This window comes from Beta vulgaris, chromosome 5 (genome assembly GCF_026745355.1).
Source record: "Beta vulgaris subsp. vulgaris cultivar EL10 chromosome 5, EL10.2, whole genome shotgun sequence".
NCBI lineage: Eukaryota > Viridiplantae > Streptophyta > Magnoliopsida > Caryophyllales > Amaranthaceae > Beta > Beta vulgaris.
Window position 1 is genome coordinate 8,014,349 of NC_079206.1, and position 25,880 is coordinate 8,040,228.

A 25,880-nucleotide genomic window follows, 5' to 3' on the forward strand; every position below is an offset into this window, starting at 1 on the left:
GTCACTATCATATGGTCCACCATTACATTATTAATCCAATTTTACTCTCTTTCTCTCTCCTACTTTAACCCCTTTTATTTGTTTATTTATCTTAACCCCTTTCTCTCTCCTACTTTACTCACACCATGCCCCACACAACTTGATTTTCCTTGGTATCCGTAGAAACAGTAAGTGGGCAGATCTTTAGGAAATGGAGGGAGTAATAGACAATAATACAAGTATAATATTATACATTGTGCTACTTTAATTCAAAAAAATTAATTAACATAATCAATTAATAATAATATGAATAATAAGATAATAGACAATAATACAAATATTTAATAAAATAATAAACAATAATACAAGTATAATATGATATAATCATTGTTGTACTTTAATTAAAATTCTAATAATAACATAATCAACTAATAGTGATATGAATAATAAAATAATGGACAATAATACAAATATTTATTGATCATTTACTATTTGAACCTTATTGAAACTTATTGGACCTGATTAGACCTAATTGGAACTTATTGGATATTATTAGACCTAATTGGAACGTATTCCACATGATTGGAACTTATTGGACCTTATTAGACCTGATTGGAACTTATTGCCCTGATGGACTTGATTGAATAAACTTATCTGAACTTATCGGACCTGAAACTTAGGGTGCGTTCTCTTCAACTTATTGGCCCTGAACTGAACTAATTGAACCTGAACTAAACTGATTGAAACTTATTAAACCTGATTGGACCAGATTCAACTTATTGGACATGATTGAACCTTATTGGAACTTATCGGACCTGATTGAAACTTATTGACCAGATTGAAACTTATTAGACCTTATTGGCCCTAATTGAAACTTATTAGACATTATGGACCTGGTTGAAACTTATTTGACCTTATTAGACAAAAAAAATGACGAGTAATAACATAAATATTACCCTTAACGTAAATACTACCCCTCAAAATTTATTATGAAGTAATAATTACTAAAATTCATCCTTTAAAAAAATAATTATTATTAATTATCTCTTATGATAAATAATTTAAGAATTTTTTTTTTACTATTTATATATTTGCCTATACATAACTTTCACCACCAATATATCTAATAGTCTTGTTTTGATTTCATAAAGCACTAGTAGAAAATCAAAATTTGATTAACATTTATTGCTAACAAGTGAGAAATTGGCACATATGAAAAATTTAATATTTTTGCTAACATGTTCTCTAGTTATTTAAAGACGAAATGCAAAATATTGTAATTGTAATGATTATTATTGTTAACCTTATTTGACCATGATTATAATATTTTTTTAATAATAATATAATCAGCTACTAGTAATATGAATAATAAAATAATAGACAATAATTCAAATATTTAATAAAATAATAGACAATAATACAAGTATAATACTATATAATCATTGTGGTACTTTAATTAAAATTATAATAATAACGTAATTAGCTAATAGTGATATGAATAATAAAATAATGGACAATAATACAAATGTTTATTGAACATTGACTAATTGGTCCTTATTTGACATGATTAGACTGGATTGAAACTTAGTGCACCTGATTAGAACTTATTGGACCTTATTAGACCTGATTGGAACTTATTGCACGTGATTGGAACTTATTGGACCTTATTAGAGCTGAATGGAACTTGTTGCCCTGATTGGACCTGATTGCAACTTAGCTGAACTTATCTAAACTTATTGGACCTGAAACTTAATATTTTAAGCTGAAGAGAATGAACCCTTAATTTATTAAGGTGAAGAGAACGCACCCTCAACCTATCCATAGTAATTAAGGGTATTTATCTCCATTTTCACTCTCTTTCCTCACTTCTTGTTTTTTGTACCCGACCCAAATGGTACAATTAAAAAAAAAAAAGGAAGTTTAAGAGTTTAAAGAATTTGATTTCTCGATCATGTTGCTACTGTTTTCCAACAAGCTAAGTGAGGGAGTCCTCTAAAGGCGCCCGAACCTTTACCTTTATGAAGAAGCTAAACGCCAATAATTGTTCCTTTCCTTCACTTCCCTCTTAGGGGGTCAAGAGGGGAAGCTGGGGGTCACAATAGTATTTTTATACCGTGACAACCAATACCGTCTTGTCTTACTAGGCTAACGGATATTGTATTCGAGATCGAAAAATGCGATTTCTTCATTGCACTGGTTAAAATTCTATGTCGACAAGTATAAAAGTCAGACTATTCCAAGTAAAAAAAAACATATATTAATAAATATTCAAAGGTGTAGATATTATATATATCATTAACAAACAGAAAAATCAAAATGTTACATTTTTTTTTTTAAAAAAAGACCCATTTCAAAACTCAAAAAAAATAAAATTCAAATACCTAAAATACCCCTAAACACACGTAACGGGAAACTAATTGATACGTGCGAAATTTCAAAAATCTAGGGTTTGTCAGATGAAAACGGGCAGTACGGGCAGCTTGACTGCAAAAACCTCCACTCTTTCTCTTCTCTTCTCTTCTTTTCTCTTCCTCCATAAACACAAACACAAAAACTCAACCTCCCGCTTCGAAAACACATTCGAAAAAAAAACCCCATTTTCTCTCTCCTCACTATAAACTTGGTTCATAGAAAAACAATTTCTTCTTCTTCCTTCTCTTTTCACTGCAAAAAAACTTTCTCTTTCTCTCTCCTCTTCACTTTTCCGACACTTCTCATAATCCACAATTAGGGTTTTAGCGGTTTCAATCAGGAAATTTTCTTCATCTTTCATATTCTTTCAAGGAGTAATTTGTTTAAAGGTAAATCTATCTCTTTCTTTTTCTTTTCTTTTTGGTTTTGTGGTTGAATTTGGAGGTTTATGTTACTATTTTTGAGTGTAAGTTTTGGTAGATCTGCTTCATTTTGGTTGATTGTTTAGGGTTTTTTGTTTTTAATGGAGTTTTTTTTTTTGCGGATTGTAGGGTATGGTGTAAGTTTAGGGGTTTCCACTGTTTTATTTGAATTTTTTCGGTTGTTTGCTTTTTTAGGGTTTTTTATGTTTTAATTTGTTACTGTATAGTGGATTGCAATATCTGGTAGGATGTTATTTTGTGGAATCGAAGCTGATTTTGATGTTAGGTTATGATTACATGTTTGAATACAAGGGTTTTAATTGGCATTTGAAACTTTATTATGCTAGTGAAGGTGATTACTATCTATCTAATTTGCAAAATTTTAGATTGTACTTTAGTTTATTATGTTGCTGCAGATATCGGATCTTTGCTGAAGTGAGAGTTCGGACTCGATGGGTTCTAGTTTAGAAAGTGGTCCTGGATTCTCCATTTGTATCATTTCTTGTTTTCCTATGTCAAGGAGACAGAAATTGATGATTATATCATACTATGCTATTACTGAATGTTTCGTTGTTTTGGGCATTTAGCAAGTAGTATTGCGAATGATGTTTGCTCAGCAAGATGTAATTGTTTGGATGAATTAGTTTTTTACAACTCTTGCTATCAAAAGGGTTATGTGGAGCCTTTTCCTTTTTTCCGATTTAGGTTTTTAATGCTTGAAAATGAAGCTTTTTTCATGACACAATTGACCTGATGTATCTATAATGAGAATTCTGAATGTGGTATCTAATCATTCATGTTGTCTTTGTTTCAACTGAATGTAATATGGTTATCTGGACATTTATGCCATTTGTGTAGGTGTTAGCTATATCTTTTTGCTTAATCATTATTTGTATTGTCTTCTTGCAAGCAGTGGTAGTAGAAGATGTCGATGGATATTACTTCATATCTGCTGGCAGCACAATCACCTGATGCAAAAGTCCGCACGGAAGCTGAGGCTAGCCTCAGACAGTTTCAGGAACAGAACTCTTCCGGTTTTCTGCTGGCATTGTCTGTTGAGCTCTCAAATGATGGAAAGCCAATTGAGTCTCGGAGATTGGCTGGTATAGTGCTGAAGAATTCATTGGATGCTAAAGATTCTTCTCGGAAGGAGCACCTTGTGCAGCAGTGGGTGTCTATCGATGCTTCTATGAAGTTGCAGATAAAGGAGTCACTTTTGAGGACACTAAGATCTGTGATACAGGAAGCATGGCACACTTCATCACAAGTTATTGCGAAAATCGCGTCCATTGAAATTCCTAGAAAGGAATGGCCTGACCTGATTGCATCTTTGCTTAACAATATGACTCAACCAGATAGTCCAGCTTCATTGAAACAAGCAACATTGGAGACACTTGGGTATGTTTGCGAGGAGACATCACATCAGGAGCTGGAGCAAAGTGAAGTGAATGCCATTCTTACAGCGGTTGTTCAGGGCATGAGCCTTGTTCAACATAGTCCTGAAATTCGTCTTGCGGCAACAAAGGCTTTATATAATGCTCTTGCTTTGCACAAACTAACTTTGAGAATGAGATGGAACGAAATTACATTATGAAAGTTGTTTGTGAAACTGCAGCATCCCAGGAGGTGCAGATTAGGCAGGCTGCTTATGAATGTCTTGTGGCGATTGCATCAATGTACTATGAAGTGCTTGAGCCCTACATGCAGACTCTGTTTGAGCTTACATCAAAAGCAGTAAAAGGAGATGAAGAGGTCGTTGCTCTTCAAGCAATTGAATTTTGGAGCTCCATATGTGATGAAGAGATTGAGATTCAAGAATCATTTGGTGGCCAGAGCGATCAGTCTGAACCTCCCCATTCTCGCTTCATTGAGAAGGCTTTGCAGTTTCTTGTACCGATGCTGTTGGAAACTTTATTGAAGCAAGAGGAGGATCAGGACCAGGATGACAGCATTTGGAATCTGTCAATGGCTGGTGGGACGTGTTTATGTCTTGTGGCCAGGACAGTTGGTGATGCTATTGTGGGGCTTGTGATGCCTTTTGTGGAGGCAAACATATCTAGTCCAGAATGGCGGTGCCGTGAAGCAGCTACATATGCCTTTGGCTCAATCCTGGAAGGCCCTAGTGCTCAGAAGCTCTCGCCTCTAGTTGATGCAGGCTTAGAATTCCTTCTTAAGGCAATGAATGACCAAAATGATCATGTAAAGGACACAACTGCTTGGACGTTGAGCCGTATATTTGAGCTGTTGCATTGTCCAGCTTCTGGATTTTCAGTCATTACTGCTGCCAACCTCCAACCTATTCTGGCTGTTCTGCTAGAAAGCATCAAGGACACTGCACATGTGGCTGAGAAGATATGTGGTGCTATATATTACCTTGCTCAGGGTTTTGAAGACGAGGAAGCAATCTCATCTATCATCACACCTTATCTCCCACAAATTATAGCTTCTCTCATTGCTGCTGCTGATAGAACAGATGGCAATGACTGTAAACTCCGGTCTGCTGCATATGAAACTTTGAATGAGGTTGTTAGGTGCGCTATTGTGCCAGAAACAGCTCAAATCATTGAACAGCTGCTTCATGTTATTAGGAGTAAGTTAGAGCAGTCTTTTGATCTTCCAATTGATAAAGAAAAGCAAGGAGATTTGCAAGCACTACTCTGTGGTGTCTTACAGGTCATCATCCAGAAACTTAATGATGATTCGACGAAGCAGATCATTCTTAAGTTTGCTGATCAGATCATGATCTTGTTCCTTAAAATATTTGCTTCCCGCAGTTCTACAGTTCATGAAGAGGCTATGCTTGCTATCGGTGCATTAGCTTATGCAACTGGACCAGAATTTGGCAAGTACATGTCTGAGTTCTACAAGTATTTGGAGATGGGTTTACAGAACTTTGAAGAATACCAGGTCTGTAGCGTTACAGTTGGGGTAGTTGGTGATATATGCCGTGCTCTGGATGATAAGATTTTACCTTACTGTGATGGTATTATGTCCCTCCTTCTCAAGGATCTCTCCAGTGGTGACCTTCATCGTTCTGTCAAACCACCAATATTCTCATGCTTTGGTGATATTGCTCTTGCAATAGGAGCACAGTTTGAGAAGTACTTTGGCTATGCTATACCCATGCTTCAGAGTGCATCTGAGGTGTGTGCTCAGATGGACACAAATGATGATGAGGTGATGGAATATGGCAATCTTCTCAGGCGCAGTATATTTGAAGCTTACTCTGGGATACTGCAGGGTTTGAAGGATACTAAGCCGGATCTCCTTGTACCACATGCACAACATCTCCTGCAATTCTTAGAATTTGTCTTTAGAGACAAACAGAGGTATGTCTAAATCTCACCCATTCTTGGCATCTATCACTTGCTTTCCTACATCGCTTTTTTTTTTTTGTCTAATGTCACTTATCTTCTGGTTTTGGTGCAGAGATGAGAGCGTGACAAGAGCTGCAATCGCAGTTTTGGGTGATCTTGCGGATGCACTTGGTCAAAATGCAAAGACATTTTTGAAAGACTGCTCATTTTGTGTTGAATTCATCCATGAGTGTCTGGAATCTGGTGATGAACAGCTAAAGGACACTGCATTATGGACTCAGGGTATGATTGGTCATGTTATGGTTTCATGAGGTGAAGCAAGTATTATTGTATTGCTCCAGAAAGAAAAAATTCAATGTGTCATTGCCTCTGTTCTCAGCCTTGCGGGGTATCAGGAATGAGTCATGTCAGGGTTAAAGAGTCTGAGGTCCAGTATTCACGTCTTCACAGACGTAAATTTTGGTCTTCACAAGGTTTGTAGTCGCCTTTGTCGTTTTGGGGTCGGGATCTAGGTCGGGTTGGGGTGGGGGAAGGGTGTCAGGGGATGATCCTTATCTATCAGGTCACTGGATCAAGGGGTGGCCTACTATTGGCCTTGTGAAACTTTGATTAATTCAATGCATCCACTACTTTGGTGGTTTGAGTCTTCTGTTTGCTCATTGTTTAATTATTATTTCATGTAAAGTTATTTGGTAATTTCATAAATTTTTGCATGATCATCATAGCCAGTTATAATCTTAAATTAAACTATTACGGACTTGTATTGTCCTTGATTGCTGTTCAACATGTTTCATTAAACCTTCAAACTCAGTAAGAATTATGGAAACAACACTTGTGACCTGTGTGCAGAACTGTAAATTTTGAATATACAATGATGTAAACTTGATTCTACTAGTTGTACATATATATGCTTATTATCTGAACCCTATTAACTTAAGGAGGCGCCATTAACTTATTTCCAACTCGTTATATAGGCTTCAAGGATGGTAAATTTGCTAGCTCTCACTTACTGCATCAATTCTGCTTATTGAATCTTTTGAAGCAGCTTCTATTATTTCTTTCTCTTTTGTCTGCTGTTCCTCGCCATTTTCGAACTTAGGGTTCCTGCACATTTCAGCCATGCTTTTCCGGTGCTGTGCTTTAGCCTCTGTGTTTTTGCCCCATAAGAAAGAACAAAGCCCTATAACAATAAGAAATGCCCCTACCAAACTGCATATAAACACAATGGTTAGTAAGTTCTAATGCAATGTTGTACATGTACTTATTTTTGTTAATCTTATTTGAATGTATTGGTACTATCCGAATTTATTTTATGAGGTATTATATCTTTTTATAACATATTTAAATTGAACTTTACTTTTTTAAGGTGAGACAATGCACCATGATAGTAAATTTTTAATAATCTATGTTAACTCCGACTCTTTATTTACTTCAAGTACCCATGTTAAGTTCTTGATACTTCAACATGTACAAACACTTCAATTTAGGCCGACATTGTACAGTATTATTGTAAACTAGCTGAGATGAACCCTTGGACATGTGCCCATTTCCGTCTGGAATATCTAGATTTGAATGTCGCTAATAATCTCTTGCTATCGTTTTGCAAAACAAAATAGAAAGTGTAGACCTTCCTAGATGAAGTCTTTCTGCAAAAGCAATGGCGGAGAAAAATCCAACTATAACGAGTTGGAGTGGGTTAAACATTGCGGCAAAAACTGGACCCCTTTTGTTGATGCACCACAGCTGCAGGAAATTCACAACTGCTGAAATTACAACTCCCTGTTGATATTAGTATTGAGGTTTAGTGCCACATAAACTGCAGATATTAGTTTGATTTGACAGTTTTGAACTAGGTTGCACATAGACAAATACGAGTGTGGATTCGGATACGAGGACAAAAAAAGGACAAGATTTTGAAATTTTATGAAAAGGTACGCGTATCTATACATGATATATATCTTATCGGGTGTGGATGCGGGTATGAGTACGTGACCTAGAAGAAGTACCCATGCTATATAAGTTTTGAGTATGTTTTTGCTACTCACACAATAGATGATGTTTAGAAGCTGAACATTCCACTCCAGTCTCCAGACATTAATGTTGTTGCTTAAGAACAGGGCAATTAGGGAAGACTGAAGGGCTGCGAAAAAGCAAATCCATGCATTGAGCGATAAAATAGCTGGATATACTGTATGCACGTGAACCTGAAATTCGAAATTGAGAGGATGTCATGTTAATACTAACTTTGATCTCACACGACCCACAAACATGCGTAAAGTTAGGGAAATAACGAGTCATACGGAGACCTAATGTTGTCATGCTAAGCATTCTTAGATTACGTGAATAAATGGAGACTTGTATATGAGTATGGCTAAACGGCAAACAATTTGTCTGGAAACAAAAAAAAAAGGAAATATAATAGAGTCTATATAAGTGGAATTACCTAAATACGCTCTCTTTTGTTTTTCATGGTTGCTAAACGCAGCCTCACTTTACTAACGCAGCTTTAAAAAAAACCCAAAAAACCTTTATTATCATATTCTTTCTAAAAACCCCTTTCTCTCTCTAAAAATATTCTCTCCTCCTCTCAACTGTTAGATATAAAAAACTTCATCGAAGATCTACAAATTTTAATTTGATATTCAATGGACCATAATTTTGACCCAATCGAATTTCAATTTGATGTAAGTTGTGAATTTTTTTTCGTGATTATGATGCAGGTTGTGAATTTTTTTTCGCAGATTCAAGTTGTAAATTTTTTTTTTCAAAATGTCTGTTTCGTGTAGACTACATGAAACAGATGATTCCGTTTCGTGTAGATTACACGAAACAATTGATTCTGTTTCGTGTGGACTACACGAAACAGATGATTCTGTTTCGTGCAATCTGCACGAAACAATTGGATCTGTTTCGTGCACCTTGCACGAAATACCAATATTCCCTTCGAAATTCTAAAAGAAAGTTGGACGAAATTCAAAAAACTTATTAGCTTGATGTTGAACCCGAAATGTGTATAATATCTAGTAATTTATCAATTTTCCAACATTTTCGAAAAGATTGAAGAGCTTGGAAACGAATTTGGGGTATGATGGTGGACGAATTTGTGAAATTTCGTGAACCATAAATCTTCGAAGAGGAAGAGGGTGATGAGAGAGGAGAGGAAGAGGGAGAAATGAGTTGTGAGTGAATAAGGGTAATTTTGGAATTTAGATGGGTTGTACATGGTAAATGAAAGTTGCATTTAGCAACCCCCTTGTTTTTATAGTTTGTCGTGCAACCTTTTTCATTGTATATAATGAAGTACTATATCATATATTTATATGTGGTGATGATTCACATGACTAACAATATGTACTTGATATAATTATAATGCCGAAAATACATTTGTGTACATGCGTATGTGTAGTACACGTTACAAATCGATTTGCATTTAGTGACCTTTGTGCCATCTTATACAGTTTTTAAAAGAAAAAAAAATGCATCACAATGGGAGACCAAGGTTTGAATCTTGGTGGAAGCAAATTTTAATATTGTTTGGGGGGAGGGTTGGGGCTTGTTGGGCCTCTAGGTGAGTGATCCTATGCGAGAACAGTCCAGATTAGTAATTCATCTTACCGCAAGTCCCGAAAGGGGGCCAAAAAAAAAGTTGATTTGGTAAAAAGAGAGGGTTGAGTTAACCTGGAAGATAAGCCATGCGCTCCAAGCAATGTTGCTTACCAAAATAAGACAAGAACCTTTGATCCAATTTTCTTTGCCATGTCTGAACAATTCATTATAACCAAGAATACTTAGAAGTGGAGTTTTGAAGCCTTTGAAAAGATACTTACCCTTCCATAGTGTAAAAATGAGTGATCCCCCAATGCTAGAGAGTGTTCCTATCACTTTGGCTTGACTTATTCTACTTCTCAATGTAACTTTCTCGATCCTGTTTCATATAGTAATAACACATGCCATCAAATACAACTTCACTTTGGCTTAGAAGCCACATTTCAAGCCTAAAATTTACTCTCAAACAGACAAACAGTGTACGTATTTTCGCAGTTGGAATCCTATTAATTAACTATAACAGTCTAACTCCTATTGTTTAGATTATATGAACTTTCATTCCATTCTTTTTCAGTATATTAGATTTTGGATATTTTAATCATGTTAATTCGTGCAATTATTAAGACTTACCATGCATGCAATCATTTATTACCTTTAATTCTGTTTTGACGGAAAAACATGCTTTAATGGATTCAAAAATTTATAACTTCTGAAAACATGTAACGTCCAAAACTTGGTCAAGTATATATTGTTCTTGCCATTTCTATTCTCAACCCTGATTTCAAAATCTATGTATATATCTAAAAGACTAAAACCCAAGACAAACAGATGTCATGCTGCCACATGTACTCTTCCCTCCACCACACAATCAAATAAGACACTAAACAATAAAAATGTGTGTTTCAAAACTCAAACCCATGACCTCTCATTTGATATGTTAATGCACTAACCAATTATACTACAATGTTCATGTTGGTCTTTGTAGGGAAAAAATCATTTGAAGACAAATATATCTGTTTTTGAAGACTTCAAATGCGCATTAATAAATAATCCCGTACGTATGGCTCAGGACAAGAACTATTTCTAAATCATAGTTGATATATATACTTGTAGTTACATATAGAAAGTGTACCCGAAGAGAAGAGCCATGAGAAATGTGAAGGTAGGAATGACATTACTAAGAGCACTGGCAACTGTTGGAGATGTGCATGCTAAACCAGCATAATACACATTCATATGTATAGTAGTGCCAAGAGAAGCTAGACCAAAAATCTTCAGCATCACCAAAAATGAATATGGAGGTCTTTGATCCCTGATCATTTAAACACACAAACTATGAAATCTTCAACTGACAACTGATACATAACTACATAACTACATAAGCATGAACATGACAATTGACAATGAACAAACAAAAGTATGAAACCATGAACAGAAATGAGTATGCCAGTATGGTATACCTTTCTAGGATGTAGGCGAAAGGGGCCAGCACGAGCAGCGCAATGATATGCCGGTACACCACAAACACGAGTTGATCGAGTCCTTTTACGAGAGCAATTTTGGTTAAGACGTTAGCTGCTGCATAAGCAAATTGAACCATAATCATTGCTACATATATTACAGAATTTTGCACTCCCATACTTGATCACTATAATGCTAAGTTTTTGTCGTCGTAAGACCAGCTGTATAATACAAGCATAATCAAGTATCATTATAAGCATTCATATAAAATTATAAACCACAATGATCAGTGGAGTTCATAATCACTACAGCAATTACACCACTAGGGATGATCTTTACCAACTTGGGGGAAACTAATCAACACATCTTTTGTCCTAAAAATACCTTTTAATACTTAATTTGGTAAAATGTGGATATGCAAGAATACTAATAAAGACATCTATTACATAATCAACTTTTAAATCATCTATTGCAGATTTTCTTTTGTCTAGTAAGAGTAGATGTTGCATTAGCAGACAGATTAGCATCTTTAATCGATTTTCAGCCATTCTAACTTGCCAAAAAGAAATTTGCTGATTGATGTTAGGGATGCATGAAAGAAAAACACCCCATGAAATGTAGCTTATTCAGAGCGATTAGTAGCTATTGATTAAGGACCAATAGGGAGGATTTTTGTAATTTATATTCTTTTGTTAGTATCTAAAGATAGGAAATAGAGGAAAAGAAATAAAGCGCTAATTAGCCAAGGTTTTTTTGGCCAAGTGAGCTTATTTAAATCTTTGAAGGCAATATTTTCGCTACTTTCGGTCCGTCACTTCTTATTGTTAACTCATATACATTCTGAAATGCCGAAAATATATTTGAACAAAAGTCATACATGATCTTTTGTTATGTATTGTGTTTGAACCTTGAAGCATTTTGGTTTTCCGATTATAGCTAGGCAAGTTCACTTTTGTGCCTCTATATTAAACAAGTTAAAATTAACTATTGTGTTAGTTTTAAGCTTGACAATATAACTCGTGTCGTAATTAGAGTATGTTAGTATTCATGATCCATCATCATTATATAAAAAAATGTCTTAGCTATCAATACCATATATGCCTTATGATACTTGCCAGAAAAAATTAATAGTGAAAGAACCTATTGGTCGACCAGAAACAAAAGATTAAGAGATTGACAACCCAAACCAAATTGAGCTGATCCACAACCTCATTGTTATTGCAGGTCTGGCATCAAAGTAACTTCTAACTATAGATGATTTTAAAGTATCATAAGGTTACTCTTCAATTTGTGCCAACATATATGAACAATTCAGCATATCTGACCCGATATGTTTTAAGTGTTTTAAGTGAGAGCATATTGATTTTATGCTACTTTCCAAATGCTCTTCTCAAACGGTCACACCTAATATCAGACACCTACAGGTTACAGCATCTGTTAGAACTGTTAACAAGTATTTGCTAGTCGTCCAACCTACAAATCCGATTTGTTACAACTGCTATGCATGAATACCAATATACACTCCAACATATGCTTGCTAATAGCTGAAAACGGAAGTGCGTGCAAAAGACTAATGTTCTGCAGTTCCATTTAATACACAAATGTATTAACTTCTATCTTTGAAGTCACAATTAGAAGGGTGAATGCCTTCCAATGATTATGCAGAGATGAGCCAAATTAAAACGTAGCAAATGTCTAGAGATCTCAGTTTATATCACATTGTGTTTTTATCACGAACCCTCTATCAGCCTCTCAGCACTGCAGATATACTAGTGTTCTGTCAAAAGTTCCGCATCCTACTTGCCTTACTGACCACAAAAAATGAAACTACTCAAAGTAGACCGAGACCTGGGGAATATCAACATCATTGTCGTCCTCATCTTCACAAGCAACTACAACATCAATATGCTTACGTTTTGCAGGCAGCTCAGCCTTGGTAACCAACTTGGCAACATCCACCAACTTCTTATCCATTCTGTCTTTATGCCTCACAAACATGCTATTATACAGCAAGCAACTGCCATATGAGATGCTGTAAGCACTAAGCCCCTTGGTTTTGAGCCAGTCAAGGAACTGTCTCAATGTTGGATTGTCCTTTACAATCCAACGATCCCACCCTGTCCAGCTCATGTCTTGGTGCTTGATCAATTTGGGAGGGACTGGTTCAGCCATTGAGAAGAGAGGGAGTGCAAGGTTGGCGAAAGTGTTCCGGTAGTCCTCTACTTTGTGCCCTCCGTCAATGACTTTGTAGAGCTCCAGACAGACCAGACCCGTGGCCATTGCAGTGGACGTTGCAATTGCAGGGATGATCCTCCCAGCAATGAACTTTGCTTTGAGCTTGTCAACTTCCGGAATTTGGTAGTTCCTTGCCCTCATGTTAGCTAGTCCAGCGATCATGTCCATGTGGTAGTTGGTATCATCATCCTTCAGATTCATAGGAAGCACAGCATGGTCAGGATAAGTATTGAAATCATGAACTTGAGTCAGCAGGGCAAAAACTACGAACAAATCAATGATATCAATTAGTATGAATCAATAAACCAACTTTCCATCATTAGCATGTTTACTGGCCTTAATCTTCAGCTTCTCAGACCTATTGTGTAAACACGTATTCACTGTGCTACAATGTTCAAAACAAGCAACAACTTGAATTACATTTGTAGATACTGCATTAATTAACTTGAACAAAACTTCAAAACCGTCCCACTGCTTCGAAAGAAAAGAACGAAGAAAGTCTACCAGAAGAAGGGAGAGGGAACCAGAACGACTAAAGTCAACCTCAAGTATGGTGAAAGTCCTTTTTAGCCCGTTTAGTGAAAGGATAACTGAGAATTCCCACTATGTTGAGTTTGTTAGCAAAGAGAAAGTATGGTGATAACAGTCGACCTTTACAAAACCAATCGGCCATCAAATTAGCCCTTAAGAAGAAACATTGCGATAACTTCAATCAAGGCAACAGAACCAATATTAGAAACCATATGTTATTTAACAGGGAAACTTATGGCCAGGCAGTTGGCTGTCTAATCAATCGTAAAAATAGGAACAGCATCTCCGTTCTATCTGATAAACAGCTATACGGTAAACTGGAAGGGCCTCATTATGGTATGATAAATGCATACTAATGGTCATGAACAACAATAAACAACACGAACCTTCTCAAACTGCACTGGGTTCATCCTGAAGCTAGGAGAGAGTTGTCCCCTGCTGTTCTCTAGCCTTGCAATCAATTGTTCAATCACCTCGCCATCATCTATTGAAGATGTAGAAAGTGCTGTAGCTTTCTCATCAGTTACGATTTTTACATCCGTCTTCGGCACAAAATCAGGAACAGTCACTTGAGTAACAGCATCTGAAAATTTTTGAGGAGATGTGGCCCAATCAGGTATTGGGATACCAAAAGTCTGTGCTCGCAATATTGATGCTGCCATCACAAAATATAGGTGGCTTGCGTCATTAATGGAGAACTGCAATGGGCGTGGAAAACGTTTTGGTGCAGACCAGAATGGAGCCCCTGTACTGGTTACAGCATCCTCAGGGAATGAAAATGTTAATTGCTTCACACGGTTGGAGAAGTAGTCTTCAAACCTGAACACATGGAGTACATGAATATTGGTAATGGAGACAACAAAGCTACAAAGTAAAAGAAGCCCTCATGAGTCAAGCTACAATACCTCAAACGTGCCCAGGTAATACAGTCCTGCAAGGTATCACATCTTTCTTTGTCAAGGCACTCAATGACGCGCTCCAGGGTCTCCCTGGCTTGAGCATCACCAGCTTTCCTCATAGCAGATGCATATTCACCGGGGTTGTTCAGGAAGGCATTTACTTCAGCAGGCGTCTTCTCAAGGAGTCCCTCGAACTCAGAGCGTGCCCATGTCAGGCAATGGTCAATGTTATGGGGGAAAGAATGGACGGTACACATAGGTGCTTGTTTCTCAGGTGGGTCACGTGAAGCACCATAGTTTTCTGTTAGATGAGGTATGACCATTTGCGTATTGCACTTGGCACCAAGGGTCCCTGACTCGAGAAGAGGCTTCTGAAAATACACACACCTCTGATCAATGTAAAGCCTGGCATTGACATTATCCAGCGCATTGACAACCACATTCAGATTCTCCCAAAATGCGTCGTCAAAAACATTCTCGGTCTCAGGACTTGCACGATTTTGAAGAGCTTCGACGCGAAGACGTGGATTCATTGCAGCAGCTGCTGCAGCAGCAACTGTAGATTTCGACTGCCCAATGTTCCAATCACGGAATAGAAATTGTCTGCTTAGGTTACTCTTTTCTATCACATCATCATCTGTAATTGTCAATTTCCCTTGGCTGCCACAGGAAACCCCCATCAATGCCAGATTTTTCAGAAACTCGCAACCCAAAGCACCAGAGCCAACGACAAATAATTTTGTGTCCTCAAGTTTTTTCTGGAGCTTGGCTCCAAACACAGAAATTTGGGCATCATATCGACTGTTCAAGGGCTTTAGATCACTTGGATCCAGGGGTTCTGTGGGAAGGGATTCCACAGAGTCAAAGTAGAAAAACTGCAAACAAGCCACATGCAAACATCAGAAAATAGATATACGAAACTTCTAAAGGATTGGAAACACAGATTATATGAAGTAGAAATTTTCAAGACAAACACAGAAGGCCAGAAACATAGATTCTGGCAGACATGCTCTCGCTTTCTTAACACTTCTAAAGGATTGATTGGGGAAATTGTAGATCAGAAAAGAAAAGGGGGGAAAAACATTCTTCCATCCTGTTAATAAGCCGATCTTCTCCTTTTTAAGGCCAATCTTAATTCCACAAGATGTGACAAAGAATAAGGTAGAGGATACTATGGCCTATAAGAGACATGCGAGCAACCACCTTCAGTGCCCATGATCTCTCTAATCAATTGGCACTAGCCAGTCAATGCCCCAAATACCAAGGAGACCAGAAGGGAGAAGAGATCAGCAAAGTAAGATATAAAAAGGGGGTAAAATCTCAGTCGATGATAGCCAGATACAGGTCCTTCCTTTACATATTGGTGACACTGTCTTTCTAATATATTACCCATATACTTATAAAATGAAGAAAGAAGATATAGCAGCGACTTCTGTAACAAAGCAGTAAGGCCAATTACGCGTAACCAAGCTACGCTTTTTTCCTCAAAAGTTAAAAAGTTTATGACTGATGCATTATCAAGTAATTGATATTTTACAAATGAATATATATGCAGTATGGAATATGAGCCAGGAACATGACCACGTTCATTGAGGTTTCAGTTCTTTTGCACTAACCATTACGGGGGGGTTCTTTCTTTAGCTGTTCCCTTAATTAGAGAAACATCTCCGGCTGTTTCTACTTTAAAGTGAAAGGCCTATTAGATAAAGGAGAACATTAAATGAAACAGAAGAACACACTGCAGAGAGAGGGGGCAGATGCGAGAACAAGATATGTTGACAGATTATTAATTTATTTATTTATAAAAAGCTATTTATTCTGTAGATAACATAGCATGTAATAAGCCTATAAATATTCTGTTATAGTATGATGAGCTTCTACTTAGTCACTATAGATGTAAGCAAAATCTCAACTTGTTTCACGAGAAATACAGTATAAGTCACTAACCTGAACAAGTGGATGGAATTTCCCAGAGCATGCCTTTATAACTTCTTGTCCAACAATGCCACCAAACATAGCGGCCATGGGATTCAAAACAGCCTTCGAACCAAAAGCAAACTGCTGAAGTAAGTTTTGGTCAATATCATCAAGCTTACCATCAGTCAAACTATCATTAATTTCTTTCACGAAGGATATCAGCTTCTGAGCATCCTGCTCCGATCCAGCAACAGGAAACCTATCAAATGCCGAAATGAACTTATGCAATCCTTGAAAAGCCAAATGAAGAAGAGGTGGGCGATCAAACTTGGAGAAGTCGCTAAGCAGGAATTCACCAGGGTCCTTTAGAGCTTCGCGCAGTGGTTTAAAATTCACCACCTTTGGCTGCTTCACCTGTGTCACAATCCCACCTTTCTCATATGGGCGAAAACTTGTGGTATCTTCATCAAGAGTGAATGAGTAGGGCCTAGCAGTCTTGATCTTTCTAGGCTTTCCATCATTCAATTCTGTCATCCCACAGACTTCTGAGAACATTACCAGATCTCCGTCTTGAAATTCAAGCCTCTCATCATCCACACAAGTAATCAGAGCAGGATTGTCATTACTAATAGATGCAATTATGCCTGTGTGTGGATCATTACCATCCACATCAACTACAGTGAATTCAGGTCCAAAGTCACAGAAGATGCTGCCAAAGAGGCCACATACTTCTGACTTGATGAAAGCAATAGGAGGCTGATGATTATGGCAATATTCATCATATTCAATTGCCCTATCTAAACTAATATTAGTGAACACAACAGCCTGCAACATAAGAATGCAACAAAAACAGATTATTCAGTTATAGTATTTATTTATGACTACTGAAATTATAGACGCTCAACAGAACAACTTGTATCCTCAACAAAGACGCATTGCCGGCAAAAGAACAACTTGTATCCTCAACAAAGAAGCATATCGGACAAAAGAATTGCAAACACCAAGAACCACAGAACGAACTAGAAAGCAACACTCAGATTATTTGCAACCTCCTAAGTCACTTTTTAAGGTAGGAAAGGACATACCTATCAAGACAGTGTCAGTAAATGTATCATTGACAAAACCTACATAACATAAAATAACTTGTCCTTGGAACCTGTTTTTATGGAAACAATAACCCACAGAACACTGCAGAAATACTCAAAAAGCATTATAAATGACAACATGGTAAGCAAGCCTTTTCACCATAGACTCATTTAGTCCAATGATCCAACCACCACTCAGAGCTCCTCCACAGATCCCATCTCTCTTCGCCTCTGCCACCTCTTTCCCTCACCTAACTTGCCCTGCCCCTTCCAATGCCCGAAAGACTGATATACCTACATCACCACCGCAATACAAACACTACCATCTAAGTAACCACTAGTTTTCGAAAATGCCACCATCGAAAACCCAAAAACCTCCACGCAAAGCACCAACAAGCTAAAGTTTCCCCACGAACAACCGCAACAAGCACCACCACAACCTTTAAAATAAAACAGAATTGCCATAATTGAATTAATTGACATAGCTTCAAACCCTTTCAATATAGACATGTAATTTTGCCACTAAGATTCCGGTCTCAGAAATTTAATAGTCATAATCAACCACAAAAGTCATAATTGTCACATTATTTGATGGAGGAAAAGCAAAGATGAAGGAGAGTTGGGAAGCAACTTGGCAGGTTGAGTGAGAAGAGAAGACAGGGAGCTGCGGATAGCAAGGGGAGGTGAAGAAGCGAGACGGAAATTTTGGGGGCTAAGGAACTATGTTGTTGGTGTGGATCATGGATGTTATAGGGAGGTGTAGAGGAGAATGTGATCCGGACTCTTGGAAGAAGAGATGGAGGAGGTTAGAGAAAAAAATGAATTTTGTTGTTTGGCCACCGACAGAATGGTGGAGCGAGGGTTTGGAGTTGATGCTAGTTGAACGTTATATATTCAATCAAGTGGCATAAGGTACGGGTATCTAGGTATCATCTATTCTAAACCACATAAAATCTTGTGACTTCCATTAATATGGAGTCACCTTCATGTTCAAACTTCATATCCTTAAGGATTAAAGGAAGTAGAAACTAGAAGTCCTTAAAGTATCTTAAATCTAACAAATACTATTGTCACAAATCAATCTTCGATGTCCCACCCTCATTTTTTCAATTTAACATCTATCCATTTCAGGGAAAAAAATACCAGTGACAACCTTGCTGTACATACCTACACTACCAATGAGCTAGCTATATGATGCTGCCAAACACAACCCCCCCCCCACCCCCAAAGAAAAAAGGCACTTATCCATCTCTACTACAAGTCTAGAACGATCAAAAACAGAAGAGAAAGTCCACCTCTAGGAGATACTATAAATATGTAATTCCACGCCAGAAACTAACAAGTGGTTCTATGATTCTATCATATCAAAATTCATTGAATAAGGCCATTTAATCTCGGTGGAGAAAGTCCAATTGCTTCACTAACCTAACAATATATTCCTATATATAGCTCCATTGCGAGCAAGCATCCTCATCTTACGAATCTCATACCAAAATGGTTATATATTCGCCGGAAATATGCCTGCCTGCCAACAAAGGCTTCAAAAGATGCATCATCATGTCTGAACTTTAACGAAAGCAAAAACAGGTTACACCCTTCCCGATTTTTTACCCGGATTATCGGTTTCCTTCCCAACTAACATTTACTTACAAGGGGTTATACAAGTAAGCTTCTTGTCTAGGTGAATTTGATATGTCAAGAGTTAGACTAGTACAAGCCACATAAACAATTCCCTGAATATTGTCCATGATGAGGTTGATCAATATCACAATTCCTTAAGATGGAGCACATTATTGAGTACTCTGTAATACTGTCAAGAGTTACATGTCTACACTCTACATCAACATAAACATTAAACGTATGGAGTGTGAAAAAATATGCAAATCTAGTCAGCTTGGGCAGGCTTCAAAAATGGTGAAACGGAGAATTAGAATACATGCATTGGTAATAGCACAGACAGACATAATGCACGAAGAATCTAAAGTCAAACTAGTAAACATTAAACGTATGGGGTGTGAAAAATTGCATGCAAATATAGTCAGCTTGGGCAGGCTTCAAAAATGGTGAAACGGAGAATTAGAATACATGCATCGGTAATAGCACACACACAGACATAATGCACGGAGAATCTAAAGTCACACTGGTAGACATCATGTACAAGCAAATCAACAAGAAAATGAATATAATCAAACCTTAGCTGCACATAACTCAAATTAGGTAACTCAATGTCAACAAGATTGCCTATATAGAAACATACAAAACTTTAGCTTTCAAATAAAATTCTACGATTAGAACTAACAAATACAAAATTCACAAATGGATATATTACAACATAACAACCAATAACCATCTGTGATCTGTTGGCTATTTACCTGAAATTCAGAAAGCTTGTCCTTGGTCAATTCAGTCGTTAAAGTTGAAACAACTACAGCGTTGTTCAGTTCTTGCAACTTCTGAACAGAAACAAGGGCACGATTTTTTCCCATATCTTCCTCTGAAAATACGAAAGTGCTGGACAAATCCCACAATTCCACAACTCCTTCATCATGCAATGTCACAGACTTGACACCAGCAAGGATAAGATTTTTCGCTGCAACACCCATAATTTATAGCATTAGCATCCTAGACCATATTCTATAAAAATCACAAACTAGATATAAAAGACTTATTATGCTTTGCAATGAAGTAATGATGAATAACATGAACCTAAAGCTCTATCCTATCAAGAAAGAAAACCAAATCGAGACAAACTTTCTTGCCAATCAATCATTGACAGCCAATTCAAAGATTTGTCAGCACAGCATTACATACTTCTTGCTCTAGTTACAAAAGGGTAATCTCCACCTTCCAAAGCACAGAGTCAAGCCCAAACCAAAATACAAGACAATCGAATGCACCATTGCTCATTTGCTCCTGTTCAAGACCTTTCAACAGCTGATTTCAAATATAAGCATTGAGATCCCCTAATTATACTTCTCATCCAACTCCATCAAGTATAGACAAGTCGCAAAACAACTTCTTTTAGCTAATTTAATCAGTAAGACACCAATCTAATAAAACCATACAGTTAAGACACTCAAAATCACAAACCATAACACCAATTCGACATCAGATCAAGTGCAGTTGAACTTAATCTAATTAAACTCTAATTAGACACGCAGAACTCTTAATCCATTGCCTAAATTTGCCTGTTTATGAAGATTATATCAAGCCAACAAAGTACCTAGCACATGAGACTTCTAATCATACAAAAATTAACAACAAACTTCCAACACTTCATTCTAAAAGAGGTCCCCAAGAAACAAACATCTTATGATCTTACATATCTTCATAGCACCAACTTCCACTATAAGGCAACTATATCTTCTCATCTTTATTTCCACATACTTACATATTGCCTTCAGCAAATTATCCTAAAAACAAACATTCTTCATTTCATCATTTTGAGAATAGTAAGTAGTAACCACCATTAATCCATAATTTTCTCAACTAATCATCAAATTAAAAATAATAATAATAAACGTATCAGATAAATCAAAAGGTCCAAGAAAGCAACATGGTAATCTAGTATAATAAAATTATAAAGCGCAAAATAACGTCCAAAACGAAGACCATAGTGTCAGAAGAAATACTAAAAAAATTAATAATAATGATGATAATAATAAACATCTGAAATAATGATAATAAGAAACATCTCAAATAAATCAAGACGTTCAAAAGAAAGAGTATAATAATAAAATTAAAAAGCGAGAAATAAACGTCAAAAATGAATCGCAAAAAAATTATGTCACAAGAAAATAAACTAAAAAATAAGAACCAAGACATCATAGAAACGAACATTCTTCCTTTCATCATTTTAAGTATATTAACCACAATCATCAAATCAAAATTAACAATAATAATAATAAACATCTCAAATAATGCAAAAGCTCCTAAAAACGAGTATAATAAAATTAAAAAGCGCGAAACAAACATCAAAAATGAATCGCAAAAAAATAATATCACAAGATATAAACTAAAAAATAACAATGAAAAAAAAACGAACATTCTTCCTTCCATCATTTTAAGTATAGTAACCACAATCATCAAATCAAAACTAACAATAATAATATTAATATTATTATTAATAATAATAATAATAATAATAATAATAATAATGATAACAATAATAATAATAAACATCTCAAATACATCAAAAGCTCCTAAAAACGAGTATAATATAATTAAAAAGCGCGAAATAAACGTCTAAAATGAATCGCAAGAAAATTAACTTGAAAAAACAAGAATAAAATGAAAAAAAACGAAATGTATACCGATTTCAGCACCGAGGCCTTGTAAACCAGAGACGAGGACATTCGAAGCGAAAAGACGGCGCATCGTCTCACGGCCATAAACGGCGAGCTGACGACTGTGCAAATCTTCATCAATGTCATTCGGATTGTTGATGTTACCGTCACCTAGCCCCATGATCGGCCGTTCAGATTTACCGTTACCTGAATCTTTTCCGTTACCGTTAGTAGACGGCGTAAAATCAGCTGAAACTGAAGTATTCGAAGAAGATGAAGTAGCACTAGAGATTTTGCAAGGTTTCTTGAGAGAAACGTCAATGGCGGTGACCTCCACAACTTCGTCGTTGTCAGCCTCTCCTCCCGCCGGTCTCTTAACTGGAAGCATATAGTGCTTTCAACAACTCTGCATCATTTTTCATCATTTTCCACAACAAAAACAAACAAACCCTCAGAAAATTCAAGAAATATTATGATATTATGATCAAACTCAAATAAACTTCAGAAAATTCAAGAAAATTATGATCAAACTCAAATAAACTTGAGAAAATTCAAGAAAACTACGATTGAAATTGAAAATAACAGTTTCGATTTCCGATTTAGCTGAAGAAAATCAAGAAGTGATTGATAAAGAAAGTAACGTATTGCTTGAGAAAGAAGCAAGTGAGAGAGAAAAATGGAGGAGGAGAGAGAAAATACCGACTGCGGGATGAGGAGGTGGAAGATGGAGTGAGGAGAGAGAAAAAAGGGGGTAAGAAGAATTGAAAGTGGGGTTTGGTTTAGGTAGGTATTAATTTTTTTAATATGTGTAGTGATTTGTAGTGAATATATATAGAGCAGTGAAAGGGTTTGAACTTTGAATATATGCGCAGATTGCTTTAGTTTTTCTTTTTTTTATTATTATTATGAGGTGGTAGAAATGGAAGACGGGTGATTCTTGGGATGTTAATTTTTTTGGATCAAGGCGGAACAAAATAGAAAGAAGGAAAGAGTAGGAGTCGAACATGTAACTAAGACATTATCGATTCTTTGGATGTTAATTGATTGCAGAAGATTTAGAGATGAGAGAAAATGTTGTGCAGGGACGTCGATGGACCAGGATTCGAACTTGCGTTGCGTACGCAATTTGTTCAGAGTTTGGCCAGAGCTCATTTTATTTGCTTGTGAGCCTAGTCTGAACCAACAAATGGATATCGTTCACGTCATGGTGAATCACGTAAACCATCAATTTCTACTAGAATGGAATCTTTTATTTCATAACAAAAAATATTTTAAATAAATTCTAATAATTATACATGAATATGAAAAGCATAATCCAAGGCATGATAGATACATTTTTTAAATTAGGAGCCGGAATAAAAGGCTTCATTATAACTTTTAAAATAAAAAACTAAAATGGACCCGGTGCATACTAACTTAGTGTGCACTAGGTCGGTAATTGATATTAAATTCATATAGTGAGTTTTATAGATAATACTATAGTAAACTTATATACAATATAGTGGATATATTTTATTAACGGAAAACATATTGTTAATTAAATTGTATGCAATAAAGTGGGGAATTTAATTTTAATGTTTCAACATCCAAGAAGATGTAGTTTGTGCATAATATAATGATTGCTGAATAATATAGTAAGTTTCAACATGATATAATGAGTATTTGACTGATATAGTGAATTACTCAAACATGATGTAGTTTCTACATGATGTAGTGTTTTTCTGAATGATATAGTGAGTTTTTTCATAATACAGTAGGTTTCCGAATGATATAGTGGATTGTTTAGAAATGTAATTTCTGGGCGACTTGCCCTTCTTTCCTTTATTTGTTTGTGATATGTAGTAATATGTTTCTGAATGATATAGTGGGTTTTCGAATAATATAGTAGATTGTTCATAAATGATACGTGATATTGACCTGGTGCACACTAATTTTAATGTAAACCGGATCCACGCAAGTCAGATTGACTTTTCAATTGATTGTTACTTTTCAAAAATGTATTATGTATAACTTTGGATTGATATAGGTGATGTTTTGATCTTGTAAAAAAATTAGCATGCCACGTAATTATACAACTTGAAATATACATATTAAATATTTAAAATACAATCCTAAATAGCATGTGATTATACGTTTTATTCAATTGAAATCGTTATCGTAATCAAAACTAAAATCGAAGATGTAATATAACTAAAATATCCAAATTGATACTTTAAGTAGTTTATTATTTCAATATAGGGATTAGGGGTGATAATGAGCCAGACTTGTTCATGAATTATTCAAACTCAACTCAGTTATAATTCGGTAAAAGCTCGGTTCAGGTTCAAGATCGGGTTGGGATCTTATCAAGCCGAACTGAGTTATGACACACTCTATTCGAAAAGATCGTGGAGGTTCGATTACTTTTTTTATATATGAAAAAGAATATAATATATATATATATATATATATATATATATATATATATATATATACTTATTCTAGATATTACACTATAATAAGTTAATAGTTTATTGTCAAATAATAAACTAAAAAATACAATAATATTCAAAATAGAAATTCAAAGAAAACAAGTAAAATTAAAGATAATAATAGGTCGAGCTTGTTCATGGACATTTATATAAACAGCTTAGTCACAACTCGATTCGTCAAGTTTCAAGCTCGGCTCGTGTTCGAATAAACTCAAATGAACACAAGTCAAGTTGCAAAAATTCGGGCTCAGTACCCCTATAATTAAATTAATTGACCTGTTTGACAAATAGAGTTTAGAGTTTAGCTGTTAGAGTTTAGAGTTTGCTGTTAGAGTTTTAACTCATTTTTCAACATATTTGACTTCTGATTTGTCAATTTCATTTATATATGTGTTATGTAACAAGCAATTAACTGATTATTAAAATTTTATTTGTTTGAAATGACATTTATAGACATTTTAATATATATGTTTAGTATTATTAAAATCATTGAACATTCTTTTACCTAATCCTCTAAAGACAAAACACCTATTATGAGCTTTTTTATTTTGAGAATTTTTATTCCAAAAAATCTCTTTATAACTCTCTTTTACCAAACACCCCTTTTAGAGTTTTTGACTAGTCAAAACTCTAAAAATGATTCAGAACTCTGATTGCCTCCATTTTTTTCATCTACTTCCTCCATTTCATAATACCTGCTACACTTTTCATTATGGGAAGTTTCACATTACGTGTGTAACACCCCGATAATTCTCTCTTTTCAGAAATATCTTTTAATATAAAACTTAGAGAATCACCAAAGCATTATCGCCCGTTTGATAACGTATCGGCTTATTCAGAATTTTGCAGCGGAAAACATATAACTAAACTTTAAACTTTATTATCATAAGTAAATAAATAAGTATTTTAAAATCAAACATTCTAAATATGTCTATTAAACCAACTTATTAAAGTACATTCCTACTAATGCAGAAAATAAGATATACTCGATTACACTTTCTATCCATTCCTAGATTCTCAATGAAATACATCTGCGAACTTGTAAATGTCAATGCTTAAAGAAATTTGCTCACCAAAATAGGTCATCATAGGACCAATAAGGCAAAGCCATGATCACAATCACAAACAAAGCATGTAATTAGCAAAGTTGATTACTACATACTAATACATAAGCATTCCTAACATAATAATAATAAATAACATTCAAGGATAAATAAATAATATAATCATATAACATTCTGCATATAACTTTTGCTGAACTAAACTCTAAGCATCTTTTTAGTACTTTAATGGAATAGTTATTAGACTTGAGTTGTCTT

At 35.6% G+C, this 25,880-nt stretch overlaps 3 protein-coding genes across 3 annotated transcripts; 1 reads left to right on the forward strand and 2 right to left on the reverse strand.

Moving 5' to 3' along the window:
* The first annotated feature begins 2,463 nt into the window (after positions 1-2,463).
* On the forward strand, positions 2,464-6,849 carry LOC104892535 (importin subunit beta-1). Its single transcript, XM_010678498.4, is given in 4 exon segments — positions 2,464-2,780; positions 3,727-4,354; positions 4,357-6,142; positions 6,243-6,849. Coding segments are annotated over 3 exon segments (2,601 nt in total). The 5' UTR covers positions 2,464-2,780; positions 3,727-3,738; the 3' UTR covers positions 6,442-6,849.
* Positions 6,850-6,929: 80 nt separating this feature from the next.
* Positions 6,930-12,552, reverse strand: LOC104892728 (WAT1-related protein At1g43650-like). Its single transcript, XM_048645023.2, has 6 exons — positions 11,137-12,552; positions 10,809-10,988; positions 9,809-10,055; positions 8,176-8,334; positions 7,758-7,909; positions 6,930-7,339 (listed from the first exon to the last, which is right to left on the reverse strand). Exons 1-6 carry the CDS (start codon positions 11,313-11,315, stop codon positions 7,126-7,128), a joined length of 1,131 nt encoding a protein of 376 aa, XP_048500980.1. The 5' UTR covers positions 11,316-12,552; the 3' UTR covers positions 6,930-7,125.
* Positions 12,553-12,694: 142 nt separating this feature from the next.
* Positions 12,695-22,947, reverse strand: LOC104892537 (ubiquitin-activating enzyme E1 1). Its single transcript, XM_010678500.4, has 7 exons — positions 22,790-22,947; positions 22,118-22,496; positions 20,177-20,394; positions 16,750-17,544; positions 14,809-15,677; positions 14,290-14,722; positions 12,695-13,561 (listed from the first exon to the last, which is right to left on the reverse strand). Exons 2-7 carry the CDS (start codon positions 22,476-22,478, stop codon positions 12,965-12,967), a joined length of 3,273 nt encoding a protein of 1,090 aa, XP_010676802.2. The 5' UTR covers positions 22,479-22,496; positions 22,790-22,947; the 3' UTR covers positions 12,695-12,964.
* Between the last annotated feature and the right edge of the window lie 2,933 nt (positions 22,948-25,880).